The sequence below is a fragment of the Hetaerina americana genome, unplaced genomic scaffold (assembly GCF_022747635.1).
Source record: "Hetaerina americana unplaced genomic scaffold, ioHetAmer1.1.p SCAF_6, whole genome shotgun sequence".
NCBI lineage: Eukaryota > Metazoa > Arthropoda > Insecta > Odonata > Calopterygidae > Hetaerina > Hetaerina americana.
The window spans coordinates 53,920,347-53,947,312 of record NW_027287205.1 but is presented as its reverse complement, the minus strand read 5'-3'; the positions used below and the strand labels follow the sequence as shown (position 1 = coordinate 53,947,312).

The following is a 26,966-nucleotide window of genomic DNA, read 5'->3' as shown; positions in this document are numbered from 1 at the left end:
TCCTTCTCTGAAATACAACCTCCGTCCTCTAAACCCCTCCCTCATTCCCTTTTTACCAAAAAATATTTCCGCACCATCTGATATTTGTATGAATAACAAGTAGCGTTTCATTTTGTGGGAGTGATGTATAAAATGAGGCAATAAAGGCAACCGAAAGAAGGAGTATTAGTTTTAGGGTAGGCGACCAACAGCTAAGGTCATTTACGCCATTAGGGATGGATGGGAGAGGATGAAGGGTGGAGAGAAACCCGACATTAGCCTACTCTTGTCGGGAGACGCCAAGGGGTCCGCAGTTTAACGTTCCATCCGACGGACGTCGTACTAACTCAAAGTGCTCTCCACAAAGCACCTCAAGTTGGGATCGAGATACCATTGAAAAAAATCTGCCGAAAGAAGATTGGAGCCAATGGAAATGGAATACTACGGTAGAATGTGCAATTCAAATTTATGGATAAATTAACTAGCAAAAGGTGATCTAAAAATATGAATAACGAGAACAAAGACGTAAAAATAACTCTGAGAAAAATAAGGAAATACTTTATCGCACACTTTTTTAGATACCATGCCTGACGAGGACATCCGCCGTGAGAGTGAGAGAAAGTCAGCGGAAAGAATTAGAGGAGCTCCAAAATAATATACAAGTACTTTAACAATTTAATGACAGAAATGAAAGTTAAGCAATGTAATGACGCAAGGGCATTAGACGAAAAGAAAATTCAATGACACTTAAAATTCGTTGAGAGATTCTTACTTCAATGCTCCAGTTGATAATCACTGGCGAATAGGGATAAATACTTTAAAATAAATATTCAGTGCTGTTGTCAGCAAAATACGTTCAAGAGACGATTTATTAATTATTTTTTGTGATTAGTTCCAAGAGTTTTAACTATATTTTTACATTTCCATGTAAATTATGGTTCCAAAATTGAATAACCGTCTCAACTGTCCATTTCTCCTCCCGCTTCGTCCTTCTTAATCCACATTTCTTTACTCACCATTCGCTCTCCAATTCATCCGGGCATTTTCCTCTCCTCTCTCAATCGGCATTCAACTTATATGGCATCCCCTCCCATCCCATCTGCCATACCTTGTCCTCCTCCCCCTATAAGCATACATCTCTCACTCCTTCGCCCCTTCTACTTTCCTACCCCGAATCACGTCCGCAGCGACTTAGGCCGTGTCGAAATTGTTCCACAAACGTTTACTGGAACATTAAGAGACACTCCAAATGTGTGCCGCTTCGAAGAAATCGATATGCTGTCGGTTTCAAATGATGTGCCTTTTGAAACTCAGATACCTATGGGAAGAAAATATTTTTCTCGAACGATAACATTGTTAATCGCTCGTTTCCGGCGCTTGATAACCATCTGGAGGAGTATGAGAATGATTGACGGGGATTTTAGATGAATGATGACAATATATCCTCTAAAATGCCGAAAATCGCTTGATTTTCATTTTAATTTGGGTACTCTCAAGATAAATTCCAGTGGCGAATAATAAAACTTGTCCATTATAATTGATTGGAGGAAAAAAATGTATCATCTGCAATTAAAGAAAATACCTCCAGATCACTGTGACAATAATTAAGTCGACTGAATTCTGACATACACTATCAAATATCTTTTTATGAACGCGGGTTTAAAAGCAAATTATTTCATTTCCTATGACGTGGCTACATAGATTTTCGTCAGAAATAAGAATAGAGGCACTATACGAATTCTGTTCAAAAAGTATTGCGAATTTTGAATTTTCGCGGGCTATTAAATTTGATTTTAAATTTTTTTATGTTGTTATGTTGCTACTTTTATCTCTAACGTATGCCAAAAAGTTCGGTCATTTTAAATGGTCACTTAATTGTTGATAGCTGTTTTGCTTGGACGTGTTTTGGCTTGTCTTCGATTTTTACCTGTTCCAAAATATTGATTAAAGGATCTGTACCAACTTTTGTGTGAAAAACGAAATTAAGTCCGCGGACGCATTCCAAATGTTGACTGTGGCATATAAAAAGCTACCTTGGACCAAAGCAACGCTTATCGGCGGTACACAATGTTCTCAGAGGGCCGAGAAATCTGAACGGTGCAGGGCGTGCCGGACGCCCGAGTACAACAACAGACGAAAACATTGATGAAGTGAAGAAAATAGTATTGGCCAATCGCCGAATCACTTTTAGAAAATTTGTTGAGGACCTAAACATATCGATTGACTCGGGCCATTCAATTTTGGCCAATAATTTTGGCATGACACGGGTCACCGCGAAATGCGTACCAAAAATGCTCAATTTCGACCTGAAACTTTGTTCCCGAAACTGAAGAGGCCCATGAAAAAACGATGCTACGCTACGATCGACGAGATAAAGACTCCATCTAAGGAGCTGAACAAGATCATAAAAATGATTTGTTTTAAGTGCTTCAAGGATTGGAAAAAACGTTTGTACAAGTGTATAATATCTAATGGGGATTACTTTTAAGGGGATAAAATAGATATTCATGAATAAATGAATGATTTTTGAAAAAACTCAAAAGTCGTGATACTTTTTGAAGAGACCTCAAACGTTAATATTTAATGCACGGACGAATCCATAGGATTAAGATTATCCATAACGTATTGCTATTTTGAAATGAACACCAACGTCATTATGTGCTATCCTGTTATCTACAGCTACGGATTTCCGTCCATATAGAACGGAGTGATTAAAGTTCACACCACTCTCAAACCATAAATTCTGTATAAACGAAAAGGTGGACAAAATGTCCCGAAGACTAGAAACCGACAGCTAAATTGTTTGAGCTGACTTGTAAAATATTTATCATAGCTTAAGCCATACCATATATATGAGTTAATTTCAAGCCACGTAGCGAGATAAGGATATTTAAAAAAAAACACGTGCGATTCTTAGGAAAGGCGCTGATATTTTATTCTAGTCCAACGTTCAACTTCCCTTATCATAGTTTCGCTCTGCGATTATATACTCGTAAAATATTCAGAAAACCTAAAAAAAAAATTTCAATGCATTATATTTAGTTCCCTGATATGGACTACCAGGTGAAATATTTGATGATGATGTGGGTATGGAATGCGACAGTAGGCAAAGTAAGAGATGGGGATGAGGTAGAGGACTACGGTTTAGGTACGAAGAATGACCAAGGGAGAAAGCAATTGAGTTCTGTAATAAATTGAGACGGGTAACAAATAAAGAAAAAGAAACATGGTGTTAGACGCAGTGCGAGGATATGGAAAGGTTGCAGAAGAGGGATGAAATTGGCACACTGAACAGCAAGGTTAAACCTCTATCGAGAAGTAAGAAGGGAAGACCTGTGCTAACAGTTAGAGATAAGTTGGGTAAGATAATATTTGAATCAGAAAAGATTCAAGAGAGAAGGAAGGAATAAAGAGAAGAGCTGTATAGTAAAGAACATAGGCCAATAAGGTTAGTCATAGGAAGAGAACATGGCGTAGAGGAAGATAGCTTAAACCCAGAAATTCTCGAAGATGAGATAGAAAGGGCATTAAGGGAGATGTAACTAAATAAGTCCGTGGATAACATTCCTGGAGAACTAATGAAATGTTTAGAAAAATATGGAAGGAAGAGGCTATATGGACTGATTCGTAGTCTCTATGAGGAAGGAATCTTGCCGGAAGACTTTATGAGATCAGTTTTAGTTCCTATGCCGAAAAAGGTAAAGGCTACATCATGTGAGGACTACAGGACAATAAGTTTGATACCCCACGCAGCTAAAGTTGTTCTCAGGATCATGAAAAAAAGTAAAGAGAGTAGGGAAAATGATTACCTAGGGCATTATCAGTTTGGGCTTAGGAAGGATGGAGCCCCGCGCGATGGCATTGCAGCAATGAGATCAGTAATTGAGAGAAATATAGAATATGATTAGGTCGTATTTTTCCCTTTCATAGATTTCTAAAAGGAATTATATTGAGTGAGTTGATAAAGTGAATAGAGGGAATTTAAATTGAACATACCATTTTCCAGATAGAGAAGGGCTACGGTTAAAATGAAAATATAAAAAAACTGGAACGGATGGAACATTTGACGTATCACGGAAGTGTTTTGGGCCAATATAGTCAATGTAGTAGGGAAGTACGGAGAAGAATTTCATCAGGCAAAGAAGACTTCACAAGGAGGAGGGAGTTGATGACAGGGACGTTAAGGACGTTAAAAAAAGACTCGTCAAAACTTTGATAAGGATCGTAGTAATGTACGGCGCGGAAACATGGTCACTGAATCAGGATGATAGAAGTAGATTGGAGGCTTTTAATAAGTGGGTGTGGAGAATGATGAAGAAGATGCAATGGACGGAAAGTAAAACAAACGAAGAAGTGCTAAATGTGATCGGTCAGGAGAAGGGATTGTTTGAAGAAATCATAAGGAGGCAGGAAAATGAATGAAGGGTATATCGATCGGGCCCACTTCTTGGCTCATATTTAGAATGATAACACTGTTATAAAATATCTCAATAGACAATACGCCATACATTAGCTGAAAAGGGTAATCATATTCTATGAAGAGTTAATATTACCTAATTTTGAGGTATCAAGGCATAATCCTCCCAATGTTAGCAATAATGTTTCAAGGTAAATCAGGGTGCGCAATTAGAGACAGACGTCGGTGAAACGGGTTGTCTCACACCCCATTTCCCCAGCTATCGCTAGTGCTTCTCAGAATTCATGGGAAAATAATATTGCAAATTCAATGGATGTCGTGAAAGGAGAAAAATAGTAGATTCATTCAGTTACAACGGCGTATGATAAGTGTTCATGCATTCAAATTAACACAAAATATTGGGTAATGTAATATATTGGACCTAACGGAAATATTCAGGTCTGTTACGAATGTAAAAAATGAAAGAAATGAAATTATCGACAACAAGAGAGATGAATTAACGCATTAAGGATCAATTTAGCGTTTTTGAAAAAAATTCCTCTAAAGCGACTGTATTTTATAAGAAAATAGGCAGAAAAAGAAAAGTTTATTTTGCTCATGCCGAGCCAAATTTCAGGTGAAGCTGCAGCAATTTTTGATCTATTGAGCAAACTAATTTCAAATGAATTTTCAACAAAGTCAATTAAATTTGGATAATACGAGTAGTGTTGCGGAAAGAAGGTGAAATTGAGTTTATTGAGATACTGGTGTGTATGTCCATCCAGTTGCCCCTTTTTCCAGTGGCCAAAAGGGACCCCCATAGAAACATACTCAGCGACTATGAATTCATGGCGTCGACTTTGTAAAAATGTCTGTAATTGCAAGAGCATTATGTTGAGAATTAAAAGAAGTTTCAACTGCTAGGCGTAAGTGGTTTTTCAGAAATAAGGAGATATTAGAACTTTATCGTACCACGTAAATACAAACGTAAAATCTTAGCACGATAAGAAAAAGGTTTTGCTGGAGTAAAAGTCCCATTAAGATTTAGCAAATCAAAATGATTCTCGTTGAAAGATCAAATCAAAAAGTAAATTACTTAAAAACATTAACGTTACACTTTATTCCCATGAGTTATGATGACTTTAATAACCTTCATGAATTAAAATCCTTTAAAAATTGATACTATTAATTTTAAATAAATAATGTTTACAAGACACTTTTCACACCAATTCCAACACTTGGTGACTTTCCAAAACCAGCAGACCAGCCGATTACTAGCAATAATAGATAATAATTAGTCTCGACCAAGACTTTCACGAAATTTGTAGGGTCACTTGATTGGTCCTACATGACGAAAACTGAAAGTCTTCAAAGTAACAAGTAGCCCAAAGGATTCCTAAGGGCCTTTTGATGCACGAAGGAAGCTTGTACAACCCCGGGTCTTCCATGAAGGACTTCTAAAATGGTCTCATAAAAGATTCGATGGCACTTAGAAAGGCAGTAAGTAGCAAAGGTGGACACTTGTGCTATTACGAACACAGCCCTTTTATAGGAATCACGTATACCTAAATCCTGGCACATTTTAGACCTGATGTATAGTCCTCCAATAAGTGCGCACTGTGGGCACCGCTGTGCTTGTCCGAGTAGTCATACCAAATACTCCAATCCTTTGGAGAAATCTCTGAAACCTACATCTATGAACATAAACTTACGTGTAAATTGGACTTGTGGTAAAATGATATTGCTGACCTATCCCAATTTCAAAGGAGATTTGGAAAAGAAAGCAGATTTGGAAAACAACCTGTAAGCTGTGGGACGCCCATGGAGGAAACAAATGGCTGTGCCCTCCACACGTAGAAATACACGGGAGCTACGTAGTCAGCTCGTAGTTCCCGTGACATACGCGTATGCGTAACACATAACTGCCCGTAAAACGAGTAAATACCGGGTCACGAGAGGAAAAAAGACCCATCACTGTCCAGGTCAAGGGATAAAATAAAGTAATACTCACATTCACGTCGATAACAGCCTGTTTTGAGAAATAACTTCCATGGGAAAGTCTTTCCACATAAACAAAATAAATAAATGTTTCATCCCCACCCTAAGGTTTGGTGGGTCGCGAAAATGATATCCCAACGAACAGTAGTCGACTTGTGCATCTACATTGTGAGGACGGTCTTCAACCTAGTGACCTCAACTCCGACGCTATCTTTTTACGACAAAGGCTTGAGTGTTCTAGAGTGAGGAATAGATAAGCTGTTGTCAAGATGATGTCTGAGGAGAAGGGATAGAACCAGAGGTGGTAATGGGGATATGTGTCATGAGGCAAAGACCAAGGTGGATCGTTTCAGGGTAAAGAGGAGACGGGGAAAAGGGACGGGGAAGAAGACAAGGGTATGAGAATGGCTAGTTTCCTTTTTACGTCAACCTCCGCTCACCCCCTTCTCGTCCTCAACCTCATCCACGTATATGTTCTTCAATGTAATACTATTCCCTTCCCCTCTTTCCCGTTAACTCCTTTCCCCATCGAAACTAACCCCCTCAAGTAGTCTCCCTCCCCAGCCCCCCTCTCCCACATCCTCAAACTGGCAGTGTTTTACGAGGGAGTCTCAGGAGTAGGGGCAAATGTTTGCCTTTTATTTTATATACGGACATCTGGCACGCATGCAAGTTTCACATTTACGTCTATAGCCTGCAGACGATGTGGGTGGAGAGGAGGGTTAACTGAAGGAGAGGAAGAGGCTCTAGTGGACGAGGAAGATGAAGGAAAGAAATAGGAGTAGAAGGGATGTTTTGTACACGCACATTCGTCATTTGAGGATTCCACACATTCCTTCGTAAGTACACTTTTTCACTGGGTGGCCACTCATTTTCTGCATTGAACTTTACCGATTTTTTCCTCACAGGTTACCGATACAAAGACGTTGAGATGGAAAAAATCTGCTGTTTGCGACACGCTGTGCTGGAAATAGGCCAGGGGTCTCAAAAACATTCGTCGTAAAAGGAAATTTGTCATTTTAGGTTAAAAAACCGTCTGAGCACGAGACTATCGTAAAGAAGCTTCTCGCGCGCATGTATCAAATCGATTTTGTCGTCACTTGATGTTAACGGTTGTGATAATTTTATCAGTACGTTCACAGCTAGTAATGAGTGCCAAGGTTTTCTGATCGAAGCGAAAATCATATGATGATTTTTGCTCGGTCACTCATAAAGCAGTGACCTTACTCGTGAAAAAGAGGTACGGCTATCTCATCGGCAAAAAAATGAAGTTTCCTTGAACACAAATCTTTAATGCGAATGACCAATTCTAGGGTAAATATCACCAATTCTAATTTCTTAATCATACCTTCTTGTAGAACACTATTATTTGTCTCTTAGGAACTCAAGCGATTTATCCAGGCAGTTCATTTCAGGTAAAATAAGAACTGTAACAAATTTCAGCTGACTGTAGTTCCATGAAAACACTTTTCTAAATCAACCTAAAATTTAAGTAAATGCATCGATTTCTGATGAGAGATTTTCCTTAAGACTATTAAAAATGCGGAAAAACGCCCACATGGGTCGGTGCTTCCTGTATATTTGAAAACCACAAAGAAAAAGATCCAACAATCCTATTATCAATTTTTCTTTGATTTACCTTAAGGCATCCCTCATGCAGAAAGAACATCATAATGCTTGCTATCATATATACGAGACATATTCATAAAGTAAGGGCCGTTTGCTTACATTAAAATATTGGCGCTTCAGAACACATTTTTACTCCTGCTACACCATCTACCGATTCCTTGAGAAGCTATAGCAGCATTTATTTTGTTTCAGAAGTCGTTTTTTTGTCCGTGCATGCAAAAAACAATGTCCGCGACAATCGTTCATCCCGCCAGCTGTGAAGTGCGTTCTGTCATACGATTCTTGTATGCAAAAGGATTGTTGGTGGCTGAAATTCATCGGGAGTTATACCTAGTTTATGGACGTACAGTAATGAGTGAAGGAAAGGTTAGACAATGGTACCGTGATTTAAAAAATGGTCGAAATGGCAGGCCCAGTATTCTGACCGATGAAATTGTTTCGCAAGTAAAAAACTGATCGTCGATTGACGATTAATGGTCTGGCTGAACAATTTCCTTAACTTGGACGCACTTCTGTCTACAATATTTTCACGTAAAACCTCAGATACCACAATTTGTGTGCAAGGTGGGTACCGAAACATTTCTTCCAAAACCAATAAGAAAATTCTAGATTTTCGTTGGGAACTCTTTGACCACCCACCGTACAGTCCTGACCTTGCACCTAGCGACTACTTCATTTTGTTGCACTTAAAACAGTGGCTCGCTGGACAACGTTTCGCAACCGAAGGGGAACTGAAGAACGGCGTTCTCAATTGGTTCAATTCTCAAGCGGCGACCTTCTATCCAGAGTGGTTAAAGAAGCTGTTATAGTGGTACGAAAAATGCTTAGAAGTGAATGGCGATTATGTAGAGAAGTGAGGTGGGTTTGTAGATAACTAAAAGTGCCAATAAAATGTGTTTCATATGAGTATATTTTCCCCTGTGACCAAACGCCTCTTACTTTTGAGCATGTCTCGTATAAATCAACATTTAGTAAGATTACAATGTTCATGATTATTATTGTTTTTCAGAAAATTCTTCATTTTCCCCTAAAAGAAATGGGAGAGATCAGTACTCACTTTCACTCATAAAGTACTACACCGTATACTTCAGGCACAAAATACGCTTAGTGAGAGAATAATGTCTTCATAAAATACCTATTTTACTCTATTCAGTATACTTCAGACCTCGAGTTTTTTTGTTTGCGCCGGTTTTTCGGGAGTGGCTTAACGTTTGCTTCCTGTGCTATTTCTGCGCCACGAAGTAGATTTTTCTGTATTTTAGGGGTAAAATTCAGGGCTCTCATATTTACAAAGCAAGAATGATTGACGTAGTTCCAATTTACGCTGGATAAAAATGGAATTAAAGAGAAGGTGCCAGTTCGGGAATTGGAAGATAATTAAAAAAAAGACTGAGAAGAAATTGAGTAATGACGCCACGTTGAAGGATGAAGACGCAAGCAATCTCAACTTGTATAGTGTGCTATTAAAATAATTATAATAAAAAACGAGGTAAATAATTCGTTTATTCTAATATTAAGAAAGAGCCGGCAGCGGGCTGTACAAATGGAAGAAATGAGGGATAGAGGTAGCGGTTAGGCATTGGTAAGACTGCCAATCAGAGAAAAATTGAAAGATGCATGGTGTGGACGAATCAAAAGAAAAGAGACGGAGGAGGGGGATAGGTCCGTGAGGAACCTGTAAAAATGAACCCCTAGGCAAGCGCCCTCCAAATGTATCTGATAGAACCCACTTTCCGGCCAAGTCAGGCAGAAATCCAAAGGGATGTTCAAGGACCCTTTTTTTCGAACTCGGTGCCCAATACTACCAAATCGAAACGGAACTCGAAGGACTCGGTAATTTACGCAAGCATTTTGCAGAGGCAATATCTTCAGCTTAAATTCCGCCCGTGCTATTATTACACCCTGTGTGTGTGTACATGATTCATCTCAATTTTTTGACAAGAACTTATGGGTTCGCGTAATTTGTACCAGAGAAAAAAACCAGAAATGCATAAATGGGGAATCTGACTGGAAATAAGAATATATGGAAATATATTACAAATTCCCATGGCCATATGTCCGCATTAAATGATAAACACATTCATCCAGTATATATAAATATGCCAAAAGCTCGGTAAAATATTCAGTCTCTCCCTCTACGGTGCATAAAAATGAATACACATAAAATTCATGGGTGTATTCCAAATTTTTCAAGGTAACATATATTTACTAGTTTCATATTTAATTTCCTAATTTCGGCCATTAATGTTGAAGTTGTTTTTTCTAAAGTGTGAAATTCTACCAATCCTGTCTCTAGATGAATCTATTCCGAAAAAATCAAAGACATGAATTATTACAAATATCAACATTGTCTAATCACTATAGAGACAGGTCAATACAAATAAGTTTTCATAAATTTTGAAACTATTATAAATTGTTTTAATATACTCGTACATAAATTCACAAGAAAATAAAAAAATTGTCTCATTTTTACAATTAATTCATCTGATTGCATTTAATTTTGTTAATGTAATCCCATCAATTTGAATGCAAATTAATTGAGTTCATACCAATGGCAACATATGGGATAATTATTAAAAATATAATAATTAATTGATAGAGTACCGTTTAGGAAGTTTTCGAATATATAGAAACTTATCACCCTTACATTTCATAACCTCGCCCGAAAGACCAGCTGACCCAATACAACAAGAAACCCTTCTTCAATCCCGCACACATTCTGCCTCTCTTCAATTCGTTCAACTTTACTATTCTTTTCATCCCTCTTTCTTGCTTGCATAACGTTCCAACCCTCTGACACAGTATTCAAATTTCCATCGCCTACTTAAATGTTCTTCATCCAAATTTCCTACCTCCTTGGGATTTCTCCAAACAATCTTCTCCTTCCCACTGCCTAGTACTTCTTAGTTTGTTTTCCTTTCCATCTATTCTACTTCTTCCATCCTTATCCACGCCAGCATTTAAAAATCGTCCAAATTACCTCTATCTTCTTGCTTAAAGGACAATGTTTCTATGCCGTACCAAACTACGATCAAATTAAGGTCCCCATTAACCTTTTCTTAACACCCTTACTCTACGTCCCAGTCATCGGTTTATTCCTTCTCTAAGCTTCTTCTAGTTTCTAGCATGGGTGCATATCAAATTTTTCAAGGTAACGTAGATTTACTAGTTTCCTATTTAGTTTCCTAATTTCGTTTATTAGTTTTGAAGTTTTTGAAACTAAATTTCAGGTAAAAGGTGAACAAATTTGGTCATCATTCAGGTCTAAATGTTGACAAAGAACCATATAGGGGGAGAAGTGCATGCACAATCAATTAGAGGAAATAACTATGAGTTTCCCTTGAAATAGCTGATAGTGATTGGGTAATGTGACGGAAAGTTGGCCAAAGGAAGGGATGAGAGTGAATGAGAGGCCAAAAGAAGAGATGAGATGACTACGGTGTAGGAACAAGAAATTACCGCTGGGAGAAAGTAAGATAACTCTATGAGAGATAAAGTTTAATTATAATGAAAACTCGATTTAAATACCACAATAAATTTAATTGTGTCTAGAAAACGTCTTGGGGTTCAGAATGACATTAGGCTATGTCATCGTTAGTTTAGATTTGAGAACAGAGTAATAAATTTGAATAATTTCCCGGGTACGGATGCAAATTCCGTCATAATTTAGAGCTTTTTAAGTGAAACATTAGATTCAGGGATAATGAGAAAATATTCGTAAAATGAAAAGTTATATACAAGCATTAACTGGGGCTAAAAAAAAAAAGAGTACAAGGAAATAGAATAGAGTAGGATGAAGGAGATGACAAGGGAAGAGGAAAAATGGAATCACAAAGAAGGGTTATTCAATTTGATAGACGAAAATATATGAACTTTAAATGAGATAAGACAATCGTAATTACAGCTGCAATACTTAGTAAGATAAATAAAAATAATGATAACAGAGAATTAGGTAGAATGAAATACAAAGATATAAATAATGAACTGAGACGGGACACGAATAAGGAGAAATAACCCTGGTAGAAGAGGCATTAAAAGGATATGGAGAGTGTACACAGGAAGGATAACAATGGTGCATTTCACAGGAAGATGAAAGGAATATGTGGAAGGAAGAACGGAAAATCAGTGAACCCTCCCATTAATACACCAGGAACGTTACTAATTGACCCAGGAAATAGTTATTAGAAATGGGAATAATACTAAGCGGATCTTAAATTTAGAAAAAAAATAAGATTTGATGTGGATAAGAATAGCTCAGGTCCAGGTATGCTTGAGAGCGGTATAGAAAGAGCATTAAAGGATTGGATTTCAAATTTAGTTTGGAAAAGTTTTTTTGGGTTTATTCATAGCATTTATGTGGGAGGAACTTGAGCGGGTGTTTTCATCAGACCAGTGTTATTTCCCGTCGCAAGAAAGAGATAAACAGCGTACATAACAAAAAAATTGGTTCCGCACGCAGCTGGGTTGTCATTTAAGTCTCTTTACGAGGATGGAGTGGACTGCAAATTATTACATAGGAGATCATAAGTTTGGTTTCACCAACGGGAGAAAGACGCGCGATTTTTTTTATCTATAATGAGTTTACCAGTATAGAGATGCATATACTACAATCGCAATATATTTGTTTGTTCGGAAGATTTCAAGAAGGTATTCAATGGAGTGAATTGGTAAAATTAATTGATACATTACAAATGAGAGGAGAATATAGGAGGCATAGGCAACCTATTATTTTCACAGATTGTTGAGACACGTGTAGGGTATAGAGAGCCGGGATGGGCAGTCTTAGGAAGAGGAGTAAGACACTTTTGTGATCCGTGATATTCAACGCATACGTGAAGGAAATGATACACAGGGGTATGAGAAGAGTGAGATAGAACTAAAGGGGTGGAGTAAAATTCAATGGGAGGATACATGAACTCAAATATGCGGACGATCAAGCATTCGCTACCCAGTCCGCCAAAGGGCCACAGTCATCGATCAGCGCAATAGAAAACCAGTATTATAGAAATAGGATAAGAATCAATGTAAGCAACACAAAGGATATGAATTTTTGTAGACAAGGAATGTTTGCTCAAAGATTAAATTGGAGGGTGAATACAAGACTAGGTGAAAGATCACCGATCTAGGGAGTGTTGTAGACGAAGGCGATCATAGTGTTAGGTAGACACGAAAAGAAGAAGAATTGCGTTAGGCACGAAAGCTTTCCCTAGGAGGAGAGATTTAATGACAGGAATGTTAACTTAGGATGATAAGAAAAAAGTAGTGAGTCTTAAAAATCCTCATTGCATAATTCCATCTGAAACCCACATTAAACACTAAAATACCAGAAAATGATAAAATGTGCTTAACCTGACGCAATTTTTTAAATTTTGTGATTGAGATAATGGATCACATTTAATAAATAAGTTTTTCATTACCTTTAAAAAACATCCTATTATTCGTCCTTTTTAAGAAATCTCTCGACTTAAAAAGGTTTTCCTTCTTTATTTTAGGATCCAATATTATCGAATGATCTCAATACACACCAAAGTCAGCGCTTGATGTTATCAATTGTTGAATATAAGTTCAAATAAGGCCGTAATAATAATAAAAAATATTTTCCGAGGCTGTATTTCTTGAAATATATTTTCTGAGCACAAACTCTAATAGTAAACATTCACAGGTAGCAATAATATGTCACTAAAAATAAGAGGTTATTTATTTAAATTTAAATGGCTATATGGAAATAGTTATGTAAAAATTTGAAGGGAAAAACAGCCAAATAAATTTTTTCGGACTGAACACAAAAGTTAACCAAATTGCTCTCAGGCATTACGTAAAGATATGCTCATGTTGTGAATACTTACTCGATAAATTCAGCTCAAAAGTGGTCTGTTTCAATCAAATATCGGTATTCTTGACAAGTTCATGATTTTATAGATAACCACTGGAAATTAATCACAGCTTGAGATTAAATCGTGATTGCACAAAATCGTTATAATGGGAAATAGACATGTTTCACTTTATAACTATAATAATGACTTAAAACAGGAGGAACTAGCAATAAATAAAATATTTAAAGTTAATGACATCTGGCACGAGAAAATATGGAAACTCATGAATTATATCATTTGGTTATTTTTCGTAAGCATAAAATCTAATTTAAGATGTTTTATATATGAATAGCTAATAACAACAGTGAACTGGAAAGGCATTTATATTTTCAGAAGAGGTTTCGAGGTTTATGACAGTACATTATGCCATGCTTGTAGATTTAAAGTTTACCTCTTAACTAAGGACTTCTTTGGTATTCCCTGAAACCCTGCTTCTTATAACATTTTTTTGCTCCAACTCATGACGTGTTTACATCTACCCGACTAAAATGGAAGATATCATCGAGGGCCATTAAATATCCTCGGAGCCGAACATTCCATCCAAATAGCGTTCCCCAAGATAGCTACCGCCTATTGAATTTCCCTCCGAAAGATAATAAATTTTCCACCCTTAACTTCCCCTGAACTGCATTAAATGTCAACTGGGAATGGAGCCTAAAATTTTTTACTAGTTTTTCCCACATTTTCTACAAAATTTTAACACAATGGCGTCTTTCATACGACAATTTGAAATAAATCATTAAATTGAAGCAAAAAATTACCACGCTATAACTTTTATAAAGATCTACACAATTATATTTTGGTATATACGCATACCTTTCGCTAGGTTTGGTTTATTTTTTATTTTTTTCATAGTTAAAATATTAGGTCATTTCTGTTTCTCTCATTTATCAAAATGATTTCATGCCAGGATGGTTCATTTATTCATACACCATAATATTTCTCTTAATAATCCTATAATATTTCAATATATTGGCCTTAAATTCAGCCAACAACAAGTAAAACTTAACCTCACATCTTCATGACGCGTATTATATGTCCGTGTCGAAGTGAGTAAATCTTGACACATGAAAAATTAAATATTTTATTTTTTTATATTATATTTTTAAAGGAGCGAATACGTAATAAAATTACATATAATGAACAGGAATAAATATTAAAATTGACAAGCATAATGTCTTAAAAAAATGAGATCAAGAAATAAGCATTCATCATTCAGAGCGATACAAATTCATATTTTCCACTCGGAACTTCATATTTTCTTTTTTTTCGTTCTTTCAACGAACCCCCGATTAATCAATTATACTGTAATGTCCCGTCGTTCCACTCAGTGGAAGTCTTGATTCAATTTCATAAGCTTTCTGCGTACTCAACTCGAGATTGTGTAAAAGATGGAAATTCTTACAATTCTAGCGAGTATCCATTTCGATTTTTTCATCTTGTAGGCATTCCGTCTGTTATAAAAATGCAATAAAATAAAGAATATACATCACTATCTTTTTAAAAGATCTAAAGGAAGCGCTCACTGCCTGAACCCTCAATGGTTCCTACCTGCAGCAATAAAGCTTGGCAATTCTTTTACATAAACATTGTCCAAACCTTGTATTTTCCGCTCTAACAGTGGTGACCACAACTTTAGTATTCGTCAAAATAAAGTCCCGAGTCATCTGTTACCATACAAAGTACCTTAACTTCTGTACATACTGATCATAGAACCAATATAATATGAAGTTTTCAAGAACGTTTTCAATCCTGCGAAACTTTTATAAGCACAATTTCCTAGTCTATTATTATAATTTGTCAATTCATTTCAATTCTTTTATATAATTTAGATATGATTACTACAATAGCATTTTTAATCACAGAGTCATCACTTTCATTCATGTATCTTTGAGATAGGAGAAAAAATTTGAAGATTACCCGGGATTGTGTTCAGCATAATCACCCAAAGCTCAACAGATACTTGGAAATTGGCAATATTATTACTATTTATATATTTAATACGATCGGGAGGCGTTCCAAAAGCAATTTAAAATAAAAAAAATCAAAAAACATATTTTTTTGCATGAGCTAGTCATTCCTATTACAACTGGTCACTTGATTGACAAATTTCATCTAATTTTACCAACATTTTGAAACAACAAAACAGTTTAGTGCCTTCGTCGTTTCAATTATACAACGAGGAATTGATTTTCATCTGTGCATCGAGGCATACGACCAAAATCCGAAGGTCAATATAAAAAGCTTAATATTTATCGTAATAATTAAAGCAAGTTTTGACTACCACTGAACTGCCTGACGAAGGTATTCAATATGAATTTAGTAATCCTGCAAATCCTAAAATGTATTTATAGGGCGATGAATACCCGTCGTAATTAATAATAATGTCAATTTGAAGTTTTAGTATCTATGTATGTATGTATATATATATATATATATATATATATATATATATATATATATATATATATATATATATAATATGCATATATACATACATAATACTTTTCAGGTTATCAATTTTTTTGACTTAAATTCAACCCCTGAGTTTCCGGGAATGCCTCACGCTACCCGAATATGTTTGGACGAAACAAAGACAATCAGGATGGTTTTATTGAGGAATGTACTTCAATTTTTTTCAATATAAATAATATAATACAGCTGACTAGGTGTATGATGATAACATATGTAAATATGTAATTTTCCTGAAAATTAATTAAAACAGAAATCCACTAATACTATAGGCAAAAATATATTTACTGGCCAGTGCATTATTTTATTTGACTTGACGGCTTCTCGTACTATTTATAAAATAGTAGATGAAGTATATTCTTCGTCTGAATGAAAGTTTACATGAACAATTACCCAAGGTATTTCAGTGCTAACGAGACGTTTCAGCAAAAACGGTGTCAGTAATTATATCTGTTGTGGGTGAATTATTTTTATCGGTATTAAAGCAAACTATAATACTGTTTGCAAGTTGAAAGATTTGAAACTCAACTCTCAAGTCATATTTCCAATCCCATCTTTGGGATGAATACTGTGGTGGATGATTATTTTCCGTCCTTGATACTCTCTTGCATGTAGACATTGACAAGCACCAATTAATAACGACCACATGGCATACAGATTATTCAAGATTTTTATCGAACTTACAACCTTGAATCCATTCCCCTAGAATGACATTTAGTATGCATAAGAAAATTTTTTTCGCCATAAAAAATGTAAGGTGCAAAGAAACCTTTCGAAAGTCTGGAGTATGGATGATGTATCCATTCTAAAGCACTCACTTTACAATTGTTCTCTGGGGAAACAAACACATTGAGTGGAATGAAGAAAGGTCATAATTTTTTTCTGGTAACCTCCAGATGGGACAAAATTTTCAAAAGCAATATTCCTTCTTATTTCGAGCATGCAGCACATACGTGGAGCATAGCTTTGGTTTTAGAAGTAGAGTTAATGCGGAAAGTAGTAAAAAAGAATTGCAAATACAAGTGCCTCTCTGACAGACCAGCGACGCAGAATCGTGGGTGTATGAGGTACGATGCATTATATATTCCTTTGAAAGAAGGCACCGGCTGACAAGAGGTGTGACGGGATGGCTCGCCGGTTTTTATAACGTAAGAGTGTGGGATCACTTCCTTGAGCACATTTTTGACGCAATCGTCAATTATTTGTTAGCCCTGTTGTATGTTTTTTTACTACTGAGAGGAAGTTATTAGGGCCCTATTATTGAAACCCATTTTACTACATTAATATGCAATCTATAAAAATATTTCAACAGGTTTGTAGCATTCTTTGATGAGCGAATGAGAAGAGAGAAAGGCTCTATAAAACTAATACCACTTCCAAGAATAACAAATGCAATAGAACCAATTGGGATAGGAATTGATTAGGATTTGAGGTAAACTTTACGAATTTGAGGATCCTCGATGGTGAGCTATAGGACAAATAAGCATCAGGAAAATCTATACAACCATAAGGTCTAAAAGTAACCGGTTTAAGTGATCATCCGTAAAGTAATCATTTTATGATTTTTTTACACTTTATATAAAATGCCGCTGGTATGGTATTGTCAAAAAGGTTAAGCACTCTGAACTCACCGGTGAATATTGTAATTTAGTTGCACTCAAACTACGGGAAACAAATGAATTAGTATAGCTATTTTGGGAACATATGTCCCTTTCAGAATAGTAATTCAACTCGCAGATATTGTTCTGTTGATACAGATATTGTTTTCAGTCTTCGTTCGTGGGTGCAAATTCAGTGAACCTTTTAATGAAAATATTTGTGAAAAATATTTTGCCTTCAAAAAATATTTTCCTCGGATCATTGACTTTGAAATCAAATGCTAAAATAATGGCTCCAAAGAATATAATGTAATTCTTAGTTGGGCCAATGAATACTTCGATCGCATCTCAATAAAAATTAAAACCAATGAAATAACTGTACAAGTATAAATTAAGCCTCTTGCGTTATTAGGGGTTTAAAAAAATACCATCGACATATTCCACATCCATTAACTCGAAATTACCATTTCTATTTCCAAATCGACAATTAAGGGGAAAAAAGTTACATTTTGAGTCAATTCGATTCCCAGAAAAAATATTTCACTACTGCAATAGAAGTTTACCCTTATGTTAATTTAAAGTATGGTTTATTTCCGTCTTTCTTTCTTCAAACAAGTATTATAAAAGCCCAAACGTAGAGCCACTCTTAGCGAAGAGTTGTCAGTTTTGGTTACGCTTTCAAATCTAGTTTTTCAAACGACTTTTTTCCAAATATTACCATTTACTCCGTGTTTATAATCATGAATGGCCGTTTTAATGTAAGCATTCCATATCATGGAAGATATTCTTCCTTATTGCGAGAAATATGGACTTAGTAACCCAATGCAGGTTGCTAAAACAAATTTCATGAATGCATTTATTCTAGCCTCCGATCCAAAATAAGATGATATTAAATTGCTGTAGTAAAAGACAGACAAACCTGCATGGTTAATAGGCTATGCTTCTTTGAATTTCATTTCCAAGCGAAATAAAATTAAGTTTTCAATGCTTTCATGTTTGTGCGGTATGCAAACTTTTTTTTTTGCATAGAGTGCGTCGAGTTTTAAGTTTCTCAGGAGAAAACAGTGGAGGATAAATTACTGGTCAAAAGGGTCATTAAAAACTAAAAGATTGCATTTTCACCGATTTATGCTCCTGGAAAATATTCAGAAATATGTTGGAAAGCATTGTAGAAAAAACTTATTGTTCTGTTATATAGAACTGAAACAAAATCAGGTTACTCTGCTTCAAGAGGTATTTGTAAAACAGCATTTTTAAGGAAGACATATAGAATAAAATCTGGAGGGAAGGGACCGGAAATGGGTGATACGATTCTTAGTCCACCAAAGACAACATACTACTATTGCTTTATTTTAACTGAATATTTTGTTAAACATGGATAAAAATTTACATACAAGCATAGAAAGAGACTTGAATACATCGGAGGAGAATGAAAGATATTATTGAAAAACTGAACGCACCGTCTAAAAAGGTTATTTGACATCCCAAAGGTAGAGAGCGCTAAAATGTACCCACTTATGCACCTGGTCGTGGAAAATGTATTTTAACATTGAAAAAAGCGTTTTATTTACTGAATGGCAATTTTCACAGAAAACATTAACATTCAGCTTTTGCTACATGAGATATTTTTTCATCCGTGGCCATTACAAAAAGGTCCAAACGTTTCAGTGATAATTGAATAAAAATAAAACCAATATCAACTTGAGTAACTGACCAGTTTATAAAAGAATATTGTAAGGGTGTGTTTTCATTGATAAATTTCTGAAAGGACCAAAATGCAAAAGTTTGAGCAATGAAATTTATAAAAAAAATCTAAACGTCAAAATTCAAATTCTTCAAAGGTGTCACCGTAGTTAAGAATTAATAGAGATTTTCTATAAATCTTCATGATTCAGAAAGAAAGGATACTTTTCAGAGTAAAATTATGAATGTTTAATTGCAAAAGAGCTTCAAACATATAGCTTACAGTTTCTGCAAGTTTGTAGAGGGGATAGTAAGATGATCAATTTTCAGTGGTAGGGTACAAAATTAGTTATTAGCTCACGTAGAATGCATAGAAAAAGCTAATAGTGTTAGGACTATAGCTCAGCTTAGTTACTATAGCTCTAGCTGTCTATGAACAATACTGTTTCCTTATAAAACAGAGAGGTTAACAAACTATTTGAGAAATGAATGACGACTAGAAATTTGACGAAATAATTGAAATGCAAATTATGTAATAATATGGAAAGGGAGAAGACTATGTAGAAGGCTGAATCGTATTTTTGACTTCCTCTGTTTAAATGCAGCAACCTTGAAAATATCCCATCCGCTTATTTACTCGGTACACCCACCCTCGGTCAGGCATCGATTTTGGTTTGAAAGGGGTAAAGGAGAAAATATATTTCACCTTTATCTATAAATATAGAGGGAAATTCGAGGATGTTTTAACGGTATAAATATTATTGGGTTTTATGTGCCATTTTCATCCCGAATAACCGAATTAATACCTATCCTTCCTTGGCCAAAACCTCTCTCTCACGTCTTCCTTTTCCTCTTTCGTTTTCCAGTTTCCCTTTCAGTTACAGATATGCACCACTCAAGAACACTTCACGGTGCCATGCTCATATTGAAATTTGTTTTGCGTAATGAAATTTAAAAATATATTTTTATAGTCTTTTTCAGCTTTTTATCAAACTTATGCATATTGCCTTAATACTAGCACATCAGTAAGCATTTCTGAAGAGTTAAATTTCGATAGTAAATCATAATAAATAACGAGAGGATATTTAATAATGAAGACTAAAAGTGGAAAATTGTTATTGAAGCGAGTTTGATAGAGGAAAAGATTATAAAGTACGTGGAAGGAATGAAGATAGGAATAGAATTGGAGATAAAAATGGTTGATATTATTGTACGCTATTACGATATTAATTTTTGCGATAGGCTGGGCTTATAAGTGTAAATGTGCTTAGCCTCACGATTTATCAAACATCTACCTTAAATGGTCGACTACTGCTAGTAATATTAATTATCAATGAACTATACTGTAAGAATATTGATTATTATTTTATTCAATAACAAGCTGCTCTGGCGCAGTAAATTACTAATAGGAGACAATTCACTTCACGAGGCTTAAGACTAATTGTTGACAAGAGATAAGACTATTTTATACGCATCAACCAACGGGAAGTTTGAAACTTAAACGTAAAGTGTAAACTAAGACATTGTTAAAATTAAAATTTCTATCAAGGATTATATTTTCCGTGCAACAAATAAAATATTCATGCTTAGATTTTTGAAAGGAAATTAGTTAATGACCCTCAGGGTCTCAAGTTCCGCCAGAAGAGCAGAGTTGTTAATGCCGATGAATATTTTTAGCTCAAGGAACTGTATTATTACGCTTAATTGTAGACTTTAATTATTTAACACGACGATTACAATAAATAAGCTCCAAACGGAAACCGGTGGAGAGGCGAGATGATAAGAAAAAATAATTAAAAGGGCGATTTAAATAGGGACAATTCGAAAATTTACCGGCACGCAAAATACTGCGGAGACGCATTTTTTGCATTCGACATCCACATGGCACGCTAGGTTCCCAGTAAGATGTGGAATTCAGTTTTAAAGGTATTTGACGCTACGAAACCAAGGTTATATAGCGAGCACAGTCTCCGCGGGTATTAAATCTAAAGTTACGTACATTTCTCAAGAAATTATTTCAATACTTTGAACGAAACCAGTCTATAACTTTTAGCATATTTTTCCTCGTCGATTTAAATTGCTCATTCATGCCGGAATATCCTTTGAGCGATTGCACCTCAACTTTGTCAGCATTACCTAATTATTAATTAAGTATCAAAAGGATTTAATTTTAACGAATTCGACATATTGAGTGCGATTTACTGAGAATATTTGATTAAAAATTGTATTTCACGGGAAAGATTAATTAAAAATTAGAGAATTATATTATAAAAACAAATTTAAAATTACAACAATTAAAATTAAACAAAGAAACTCATAACCTATTCGCTCAATTAATGCATATACTTTCACCGCAATTTACAATCCATATATAATGCAAAAGGCACTTATGTATTCTGAGTATTTTGTTTTTTTTGTATAGTCATTAAATAAATTTTCCATTAAATTAGCATATTATTTTTCAACACTGAGTCTTCGATTGGAAAAATTAATATTATATATTTCTAAGTATATTTAGGAACCTAAATTCCTATAAATGGTACACTTATGGTTCTCCGCTGTGAATATAAGTGTCTCCATAACAGATACAAGGACACCATGACCCGCGAATCCGAATCTAAATATTCTGTGACTCAAAAACTATTTTTTTGGTAATTTATCCCAAATTAACAGTACAAATCTAGACAGTTACTCGAGATTCATTCACTCATAATTCCTTGTATTTACGTTCAATCATTCCCGAGAACACTATCTCTCCCTATCACGCCTTTTCAGGTGAAAAAACTGACAAAAATATATACCAACCAACATGTAGAACATTTCTCATGTAAAAGTAAAGATGACACAACTCGTATCGCTTCGCAAATGCATTTTTCACGGCCCAAACATCAACAAATGTAATTCTCCAATGATATCGGTAAAAAAATAGAAAAAGGAAAATCCTAGTGAAACGGCACTTGCAAAACGAGCGATGTAGTTAACAAGCTTTGACATGAAAAGTGAGAGTGTGTGTATGAGAATGATCGTCTTGCTACCTTGGCCGAGGAGGAGGAGTGTCCACCGGCGAAGCAGACCAGCATGGACTCCTCCGGGAGCAGGTTAGAGGGGGGCGAGGAGGGCGGGGAGGCCACGCTCCCCCCGCCGCGGCCCCGCTCCTGCCGCAGCTACCGCCGGCCCTGACGCTCCATGTCAGCAGCCGACATGACCGTCGCCGCCGAAGGGTAGCAACACGACCCCCCACGGCGGCGACAGTGGAAGTTGAGCGTCGCCGAGTCCGCCGGCAGGGACACGGAGGGCCGGCTGTGGCGCTGTAGCCCCTGGTTCAGCTGCTGTTGGTGCTGGCCGGCCGGCGGGGGCGGCGACGTGGGGCAGCGGGAGTACGCCGCCAGGGCAGAGGCGCAAGAGGACGAGGAGGCGGCCGCCGAGGACGCGGATGAGAAGGACACAGACCAAGAGGGACCCGGCATCACGAACGGGCCGAGCCTGTCGCTGGGTCGCGGGGTTGGCAGGCAGGCGTCGGCGGCGTCGATTGGTGTCAGGGCGGAATCGGACGAGTGGGAGAACGAGGTGTACCGGCGGATATTTATTTCTTTCAATTGCCAATCATTTATCGCCTCTTCTTCGAGGATAGATTTCCGCGAGTGGACTGAGTTAGATGATCCTTCGCCAGTGTCTCCCTGGGGTCGAACAGCGTCGTCACGGACCAGCGTCGGAATGGCCTCTGAACCTAGCCGGCGAGATGCGTTCGGGCAAACATATCTCTGAGAATGACCATACGTCTAAGTTGTCTCTATTGTCTTTATCTAAGGTGCGGGCCGAAAGAAAACGAATTTCGTCCGGTGTCCCTTTCCGATTTTCGCTGCTGTCCCTTTGTTCCCGGGCTTTTTCTTTCGGGGCAACAAGAGCTACCCGTCCCCACGTCAGACTCCGACAGGAATACCGGCGGATGTCAACGCGGCCTCCGTTCTCTCAAGACGAACCAGGTAACCGGTAGATATGTGGCAATATCCGCCATAGGGACTGCAACGCCCGCGGTTGACGAGGACAAGGAGGATGAGAGGTGGCGTCGTGGTCCGACGAGCGAAAGACAAGTGACGCGGCTGTATTTGGACTGGCGCTTTCGGGAGGGACCAGGTGGCCGGCGGTGGGCGTGGTTCGAAGAAAGAATTGAGGGGTCCGGAGGAGGTGGGAGGACGTTATTCTGGGCGGGGGGTGAGGGGTGGTTGGGTGGCTTGATGACACCAGTCGTCTCTCCACCACGGTGGCGGTGTGACGACGGGGGGTGGGGTGAGAGAGAGAGAGGAGAGAAGGGGGAGGGAAAGAGAGAGAGAAGGATGACGGGGAGGTGGTGGTGTGGAGAAGAGGGGCCGAATGCCGGACGCTCTATCAGCGGCGTCGGCGTGAACGAGTGTGTGCGGACTTCGTGCCGATGGGGAGTCTGGAAAGCTGCGGGGGGAGGTGGAGGGGGGCGCGGGGGCGGAGGGGGATGATGAGGGGGCGAAGGGGGGCGGAAGGGAGTTGAGGGGAATATTGCGGGGAGGGCGAGGGTGGAGATGGGGTTGAGGGAAAGAGTGGGACGGAGATGTTGAAAATGCGCGCAGGCGCGTCAATCGGGCGGCTTCGAGAGATCCGCTTCCCGAGACCTTCCCCCACCCTACACGCGCGCCCTCTATGCTCCTCCCTCCCCTCAGCCTCCCCTCGCCGTCCCTTTCTACCACACTTTTCATGCCCCAACCCTTTTTGGGGTAGCTTAAGGGAAGGGAGTGGGGGAAGGTCGGACACGCGCGAAAGGGGCAAGGGGCAGGAGGGAAGGAGGAATGAGAGAGAAGTGGTGTAGAAGGTTGGTGACGCCGTGGTTGTGACGTCATTCAGCGCGAGGTGGTTACGTCACCGTTTCAGAGGGGGGTGGGAGTAAGGGCGCAGCGAGCATGGGGTGGTGAAGATGCGGGCTGGACACTGGTATGGGGTGGATGGGGAGTGGCAAGCGTGTTGCTCTCTGTCCGCGCCGTCTCCCCCAGCGTTCTCTCCCGAGGATGCCAAGATATCCTCACTTCCACGTATAACGTCCACCTCGAGCTGGTAAACAGTATTTCGTTTCCGCGGAATCCATATGCTATGAAAAAACAATACTAGAAAGCCTATCCTGATCGATCCGAGGGAAACAGAAAGAACCTATTTTATACATGTAGGTCAAAATTGAATGCTGCGTTAGCCATTTTTTTCTTGATTTGAGTTTTTTTCTTTAACACAAAACCATACCTATCTACTTGATGAAATCGATTCCTCTAAAGTTCTGGAAGAAACCTAAATTCAACAGCAAGGATGATTTGTTTCAAAGCCTTATAAAATAAACTTTTGTTTTGTTTTGCAAAAGCCTAATTAAAAACGAGAGACGGAAGAGAAAGTAGGACGTTCTCGGCTCAGTAGTAGGAAAAATAAAATAATTCCCTAAGTTCTGGAAATTCGGTCAATACACAAAAACAACCCGGGATCAATAAAGTCAGCCTTCGTAATAGTTCCAACAAAATAGCATAGTATCACATTTACTTCCTTTTCCCCAGAATGGTCCTCCCAACGATCGGATAAATTACAACGATCAATAACGAATGGATGGTGACGAAAAAACTGAGATCACGGCATTTGCTTTAGCCAAAATCTCAGTGATACTCACCGTAGCAATTCTTCTTGACAAAGTAGATTTAACACGCACGATTTGAATTGCATGTTTTAATTATGCTTTACCATATATTTTTTTTAATTTACTTCATTTTATAAGAATAAATCATATGCTGTTAAAGTTGTCTAATTAGGTTGACACAGCTACTGCGGTAACATGTCACTTCTGAACACTGGTTGCCGGAGTTAATAAAAGTTTGAAGAAGAAAGTGAAGTGTTATAAAGTGAAGCTGCTATCAGTCAGCCAATGATTCTGAACGCACAGCACCACGGCATAATTTTGCATTGTGATCTATGCATGGCATTTTTACGAATAAATGTAACCGATGACACCAAATACATGCATACATACATGAAGCATTATGTAAAAAGCTTTTCTAGGTATACCACACTACAGTGATCAAGCCACAAATCAACGATACCAGGTGTTAATTTCTGGACGTTTAACGTACATTATGATACATCAAAATCACTTGACTAATTTTAACACTTAATTCATTGATACCACTTTTGATTTTCCAGAAAGCGCCACTATCAGGACCATATCTGTCACTTCGATGATGTCACGCAGTTCTGAAACCATTATTGGTAAAAAATGAAGCGAAAATTTGCTCCCAAAAAAGTTATTTCCATTAATGATATTTTACTAATAAGAAGAGTTTTATCTTCGCAAAAACTGTACCTTTCATGCCTAAAAACATTAGTTTATCACTACAGCTGCGGTTTATCAAGCGAAAATTAAATGTGTAGGCTATTAAAACGTTTTAGATGGGTAAGCTCTAATACTTCGTTCTTTTAATCGCTTTGAAGGTAGATGGTTTGACAGAAAATCCCATCCGGAACCGTGGGATTCGGATTAGAGAGATAATAATAAGTTAATTTCTAAATTTAGACGAACACTAATTAAATATACCGGTAAAAGTACTTGGTGAAACCCATAACTTGATATTGCTACGAGGACGTTAGATACGTATTTACAATTATCGTGTATACCAGAGAGCGCGTTAATACAGGGGCCAAATGATCCAGTTTTGACGATCCAACCTACAATATAAATACTTTCAATAGTAAATCTACATTAATCCTGTTTTTGAAAAGGACTAAAATGTATGTAAATATTGATCAAAAATAGGCGATAACAACGTCATCAAAGTGATCAAGTTCTTCTCAAAGAGGGACTGGGTAATATATATTATTATATATTTTATTATTTAAAAATTATAAGTGTTCATGGTGGGCTAATATATCGAGCCTATCGTCATTCATTTCTGTCATTCATTTATTTCCAGAAAATAACGAAGGTGATCAAATTTGAGGAAATATGATGAGTAGTTAATGGTATAAGCACAAAGCCGAGTGCCCTAATTCGTATATAGGATTACATATTAAAAGTAAATTACTGGTCATTGTTTATCGTCTCGAAAATATTCTTGCACTAGATATTACGTAGTTATACTCCTCATTGCCTTCTGTAGATACGATCTATATACCATCGCCAACTTTAGTCAAGGTATTAATTCTATAATAGGCATCATTGTGCAATTTTGTATTCCATGTCACTTCATGCACAACTTTTAGAAGTAGAAAATAAAGTATATACCTACAATTTTTATATATTTCATACATTTTTCTCACAAATTTGAAATATAAATAGACCACCCC

The 26,966-nt window shown here is 37.3% G+C and overlaps 1 protein-coding gene across 2 annotated transcripts in view; it reads right to left on the bottom strand.

The window, feature by feature from the left end:
* The window catches only part of SK (small conductance calcium-activated potassium channel), a 680,277-nt gene that overhangs the window by 624,370 nt on the left and 28,941 nt on the right, over positions 1-26,966 (bottom strand). Inside the window, exon 1 of one of the 2 annotated variants that reach the window (XM_071593449.1) lies at positions 22,664-24,012. The exons of the other annotated variant lie outside the window; for it this stretch is intronic. Coding sequence (XP_071449550.1) covers positions 22,664-22,708 — 45 coding nt within the window. The 5' untranslated portion in view covers positions 22,709-24,012. Of the gene's footprint in view, positions 1-22,663; positions 24,013-26,966 lie in introns of those variants that run through there. 2 annotated transcript variants of the gene reach the window in all.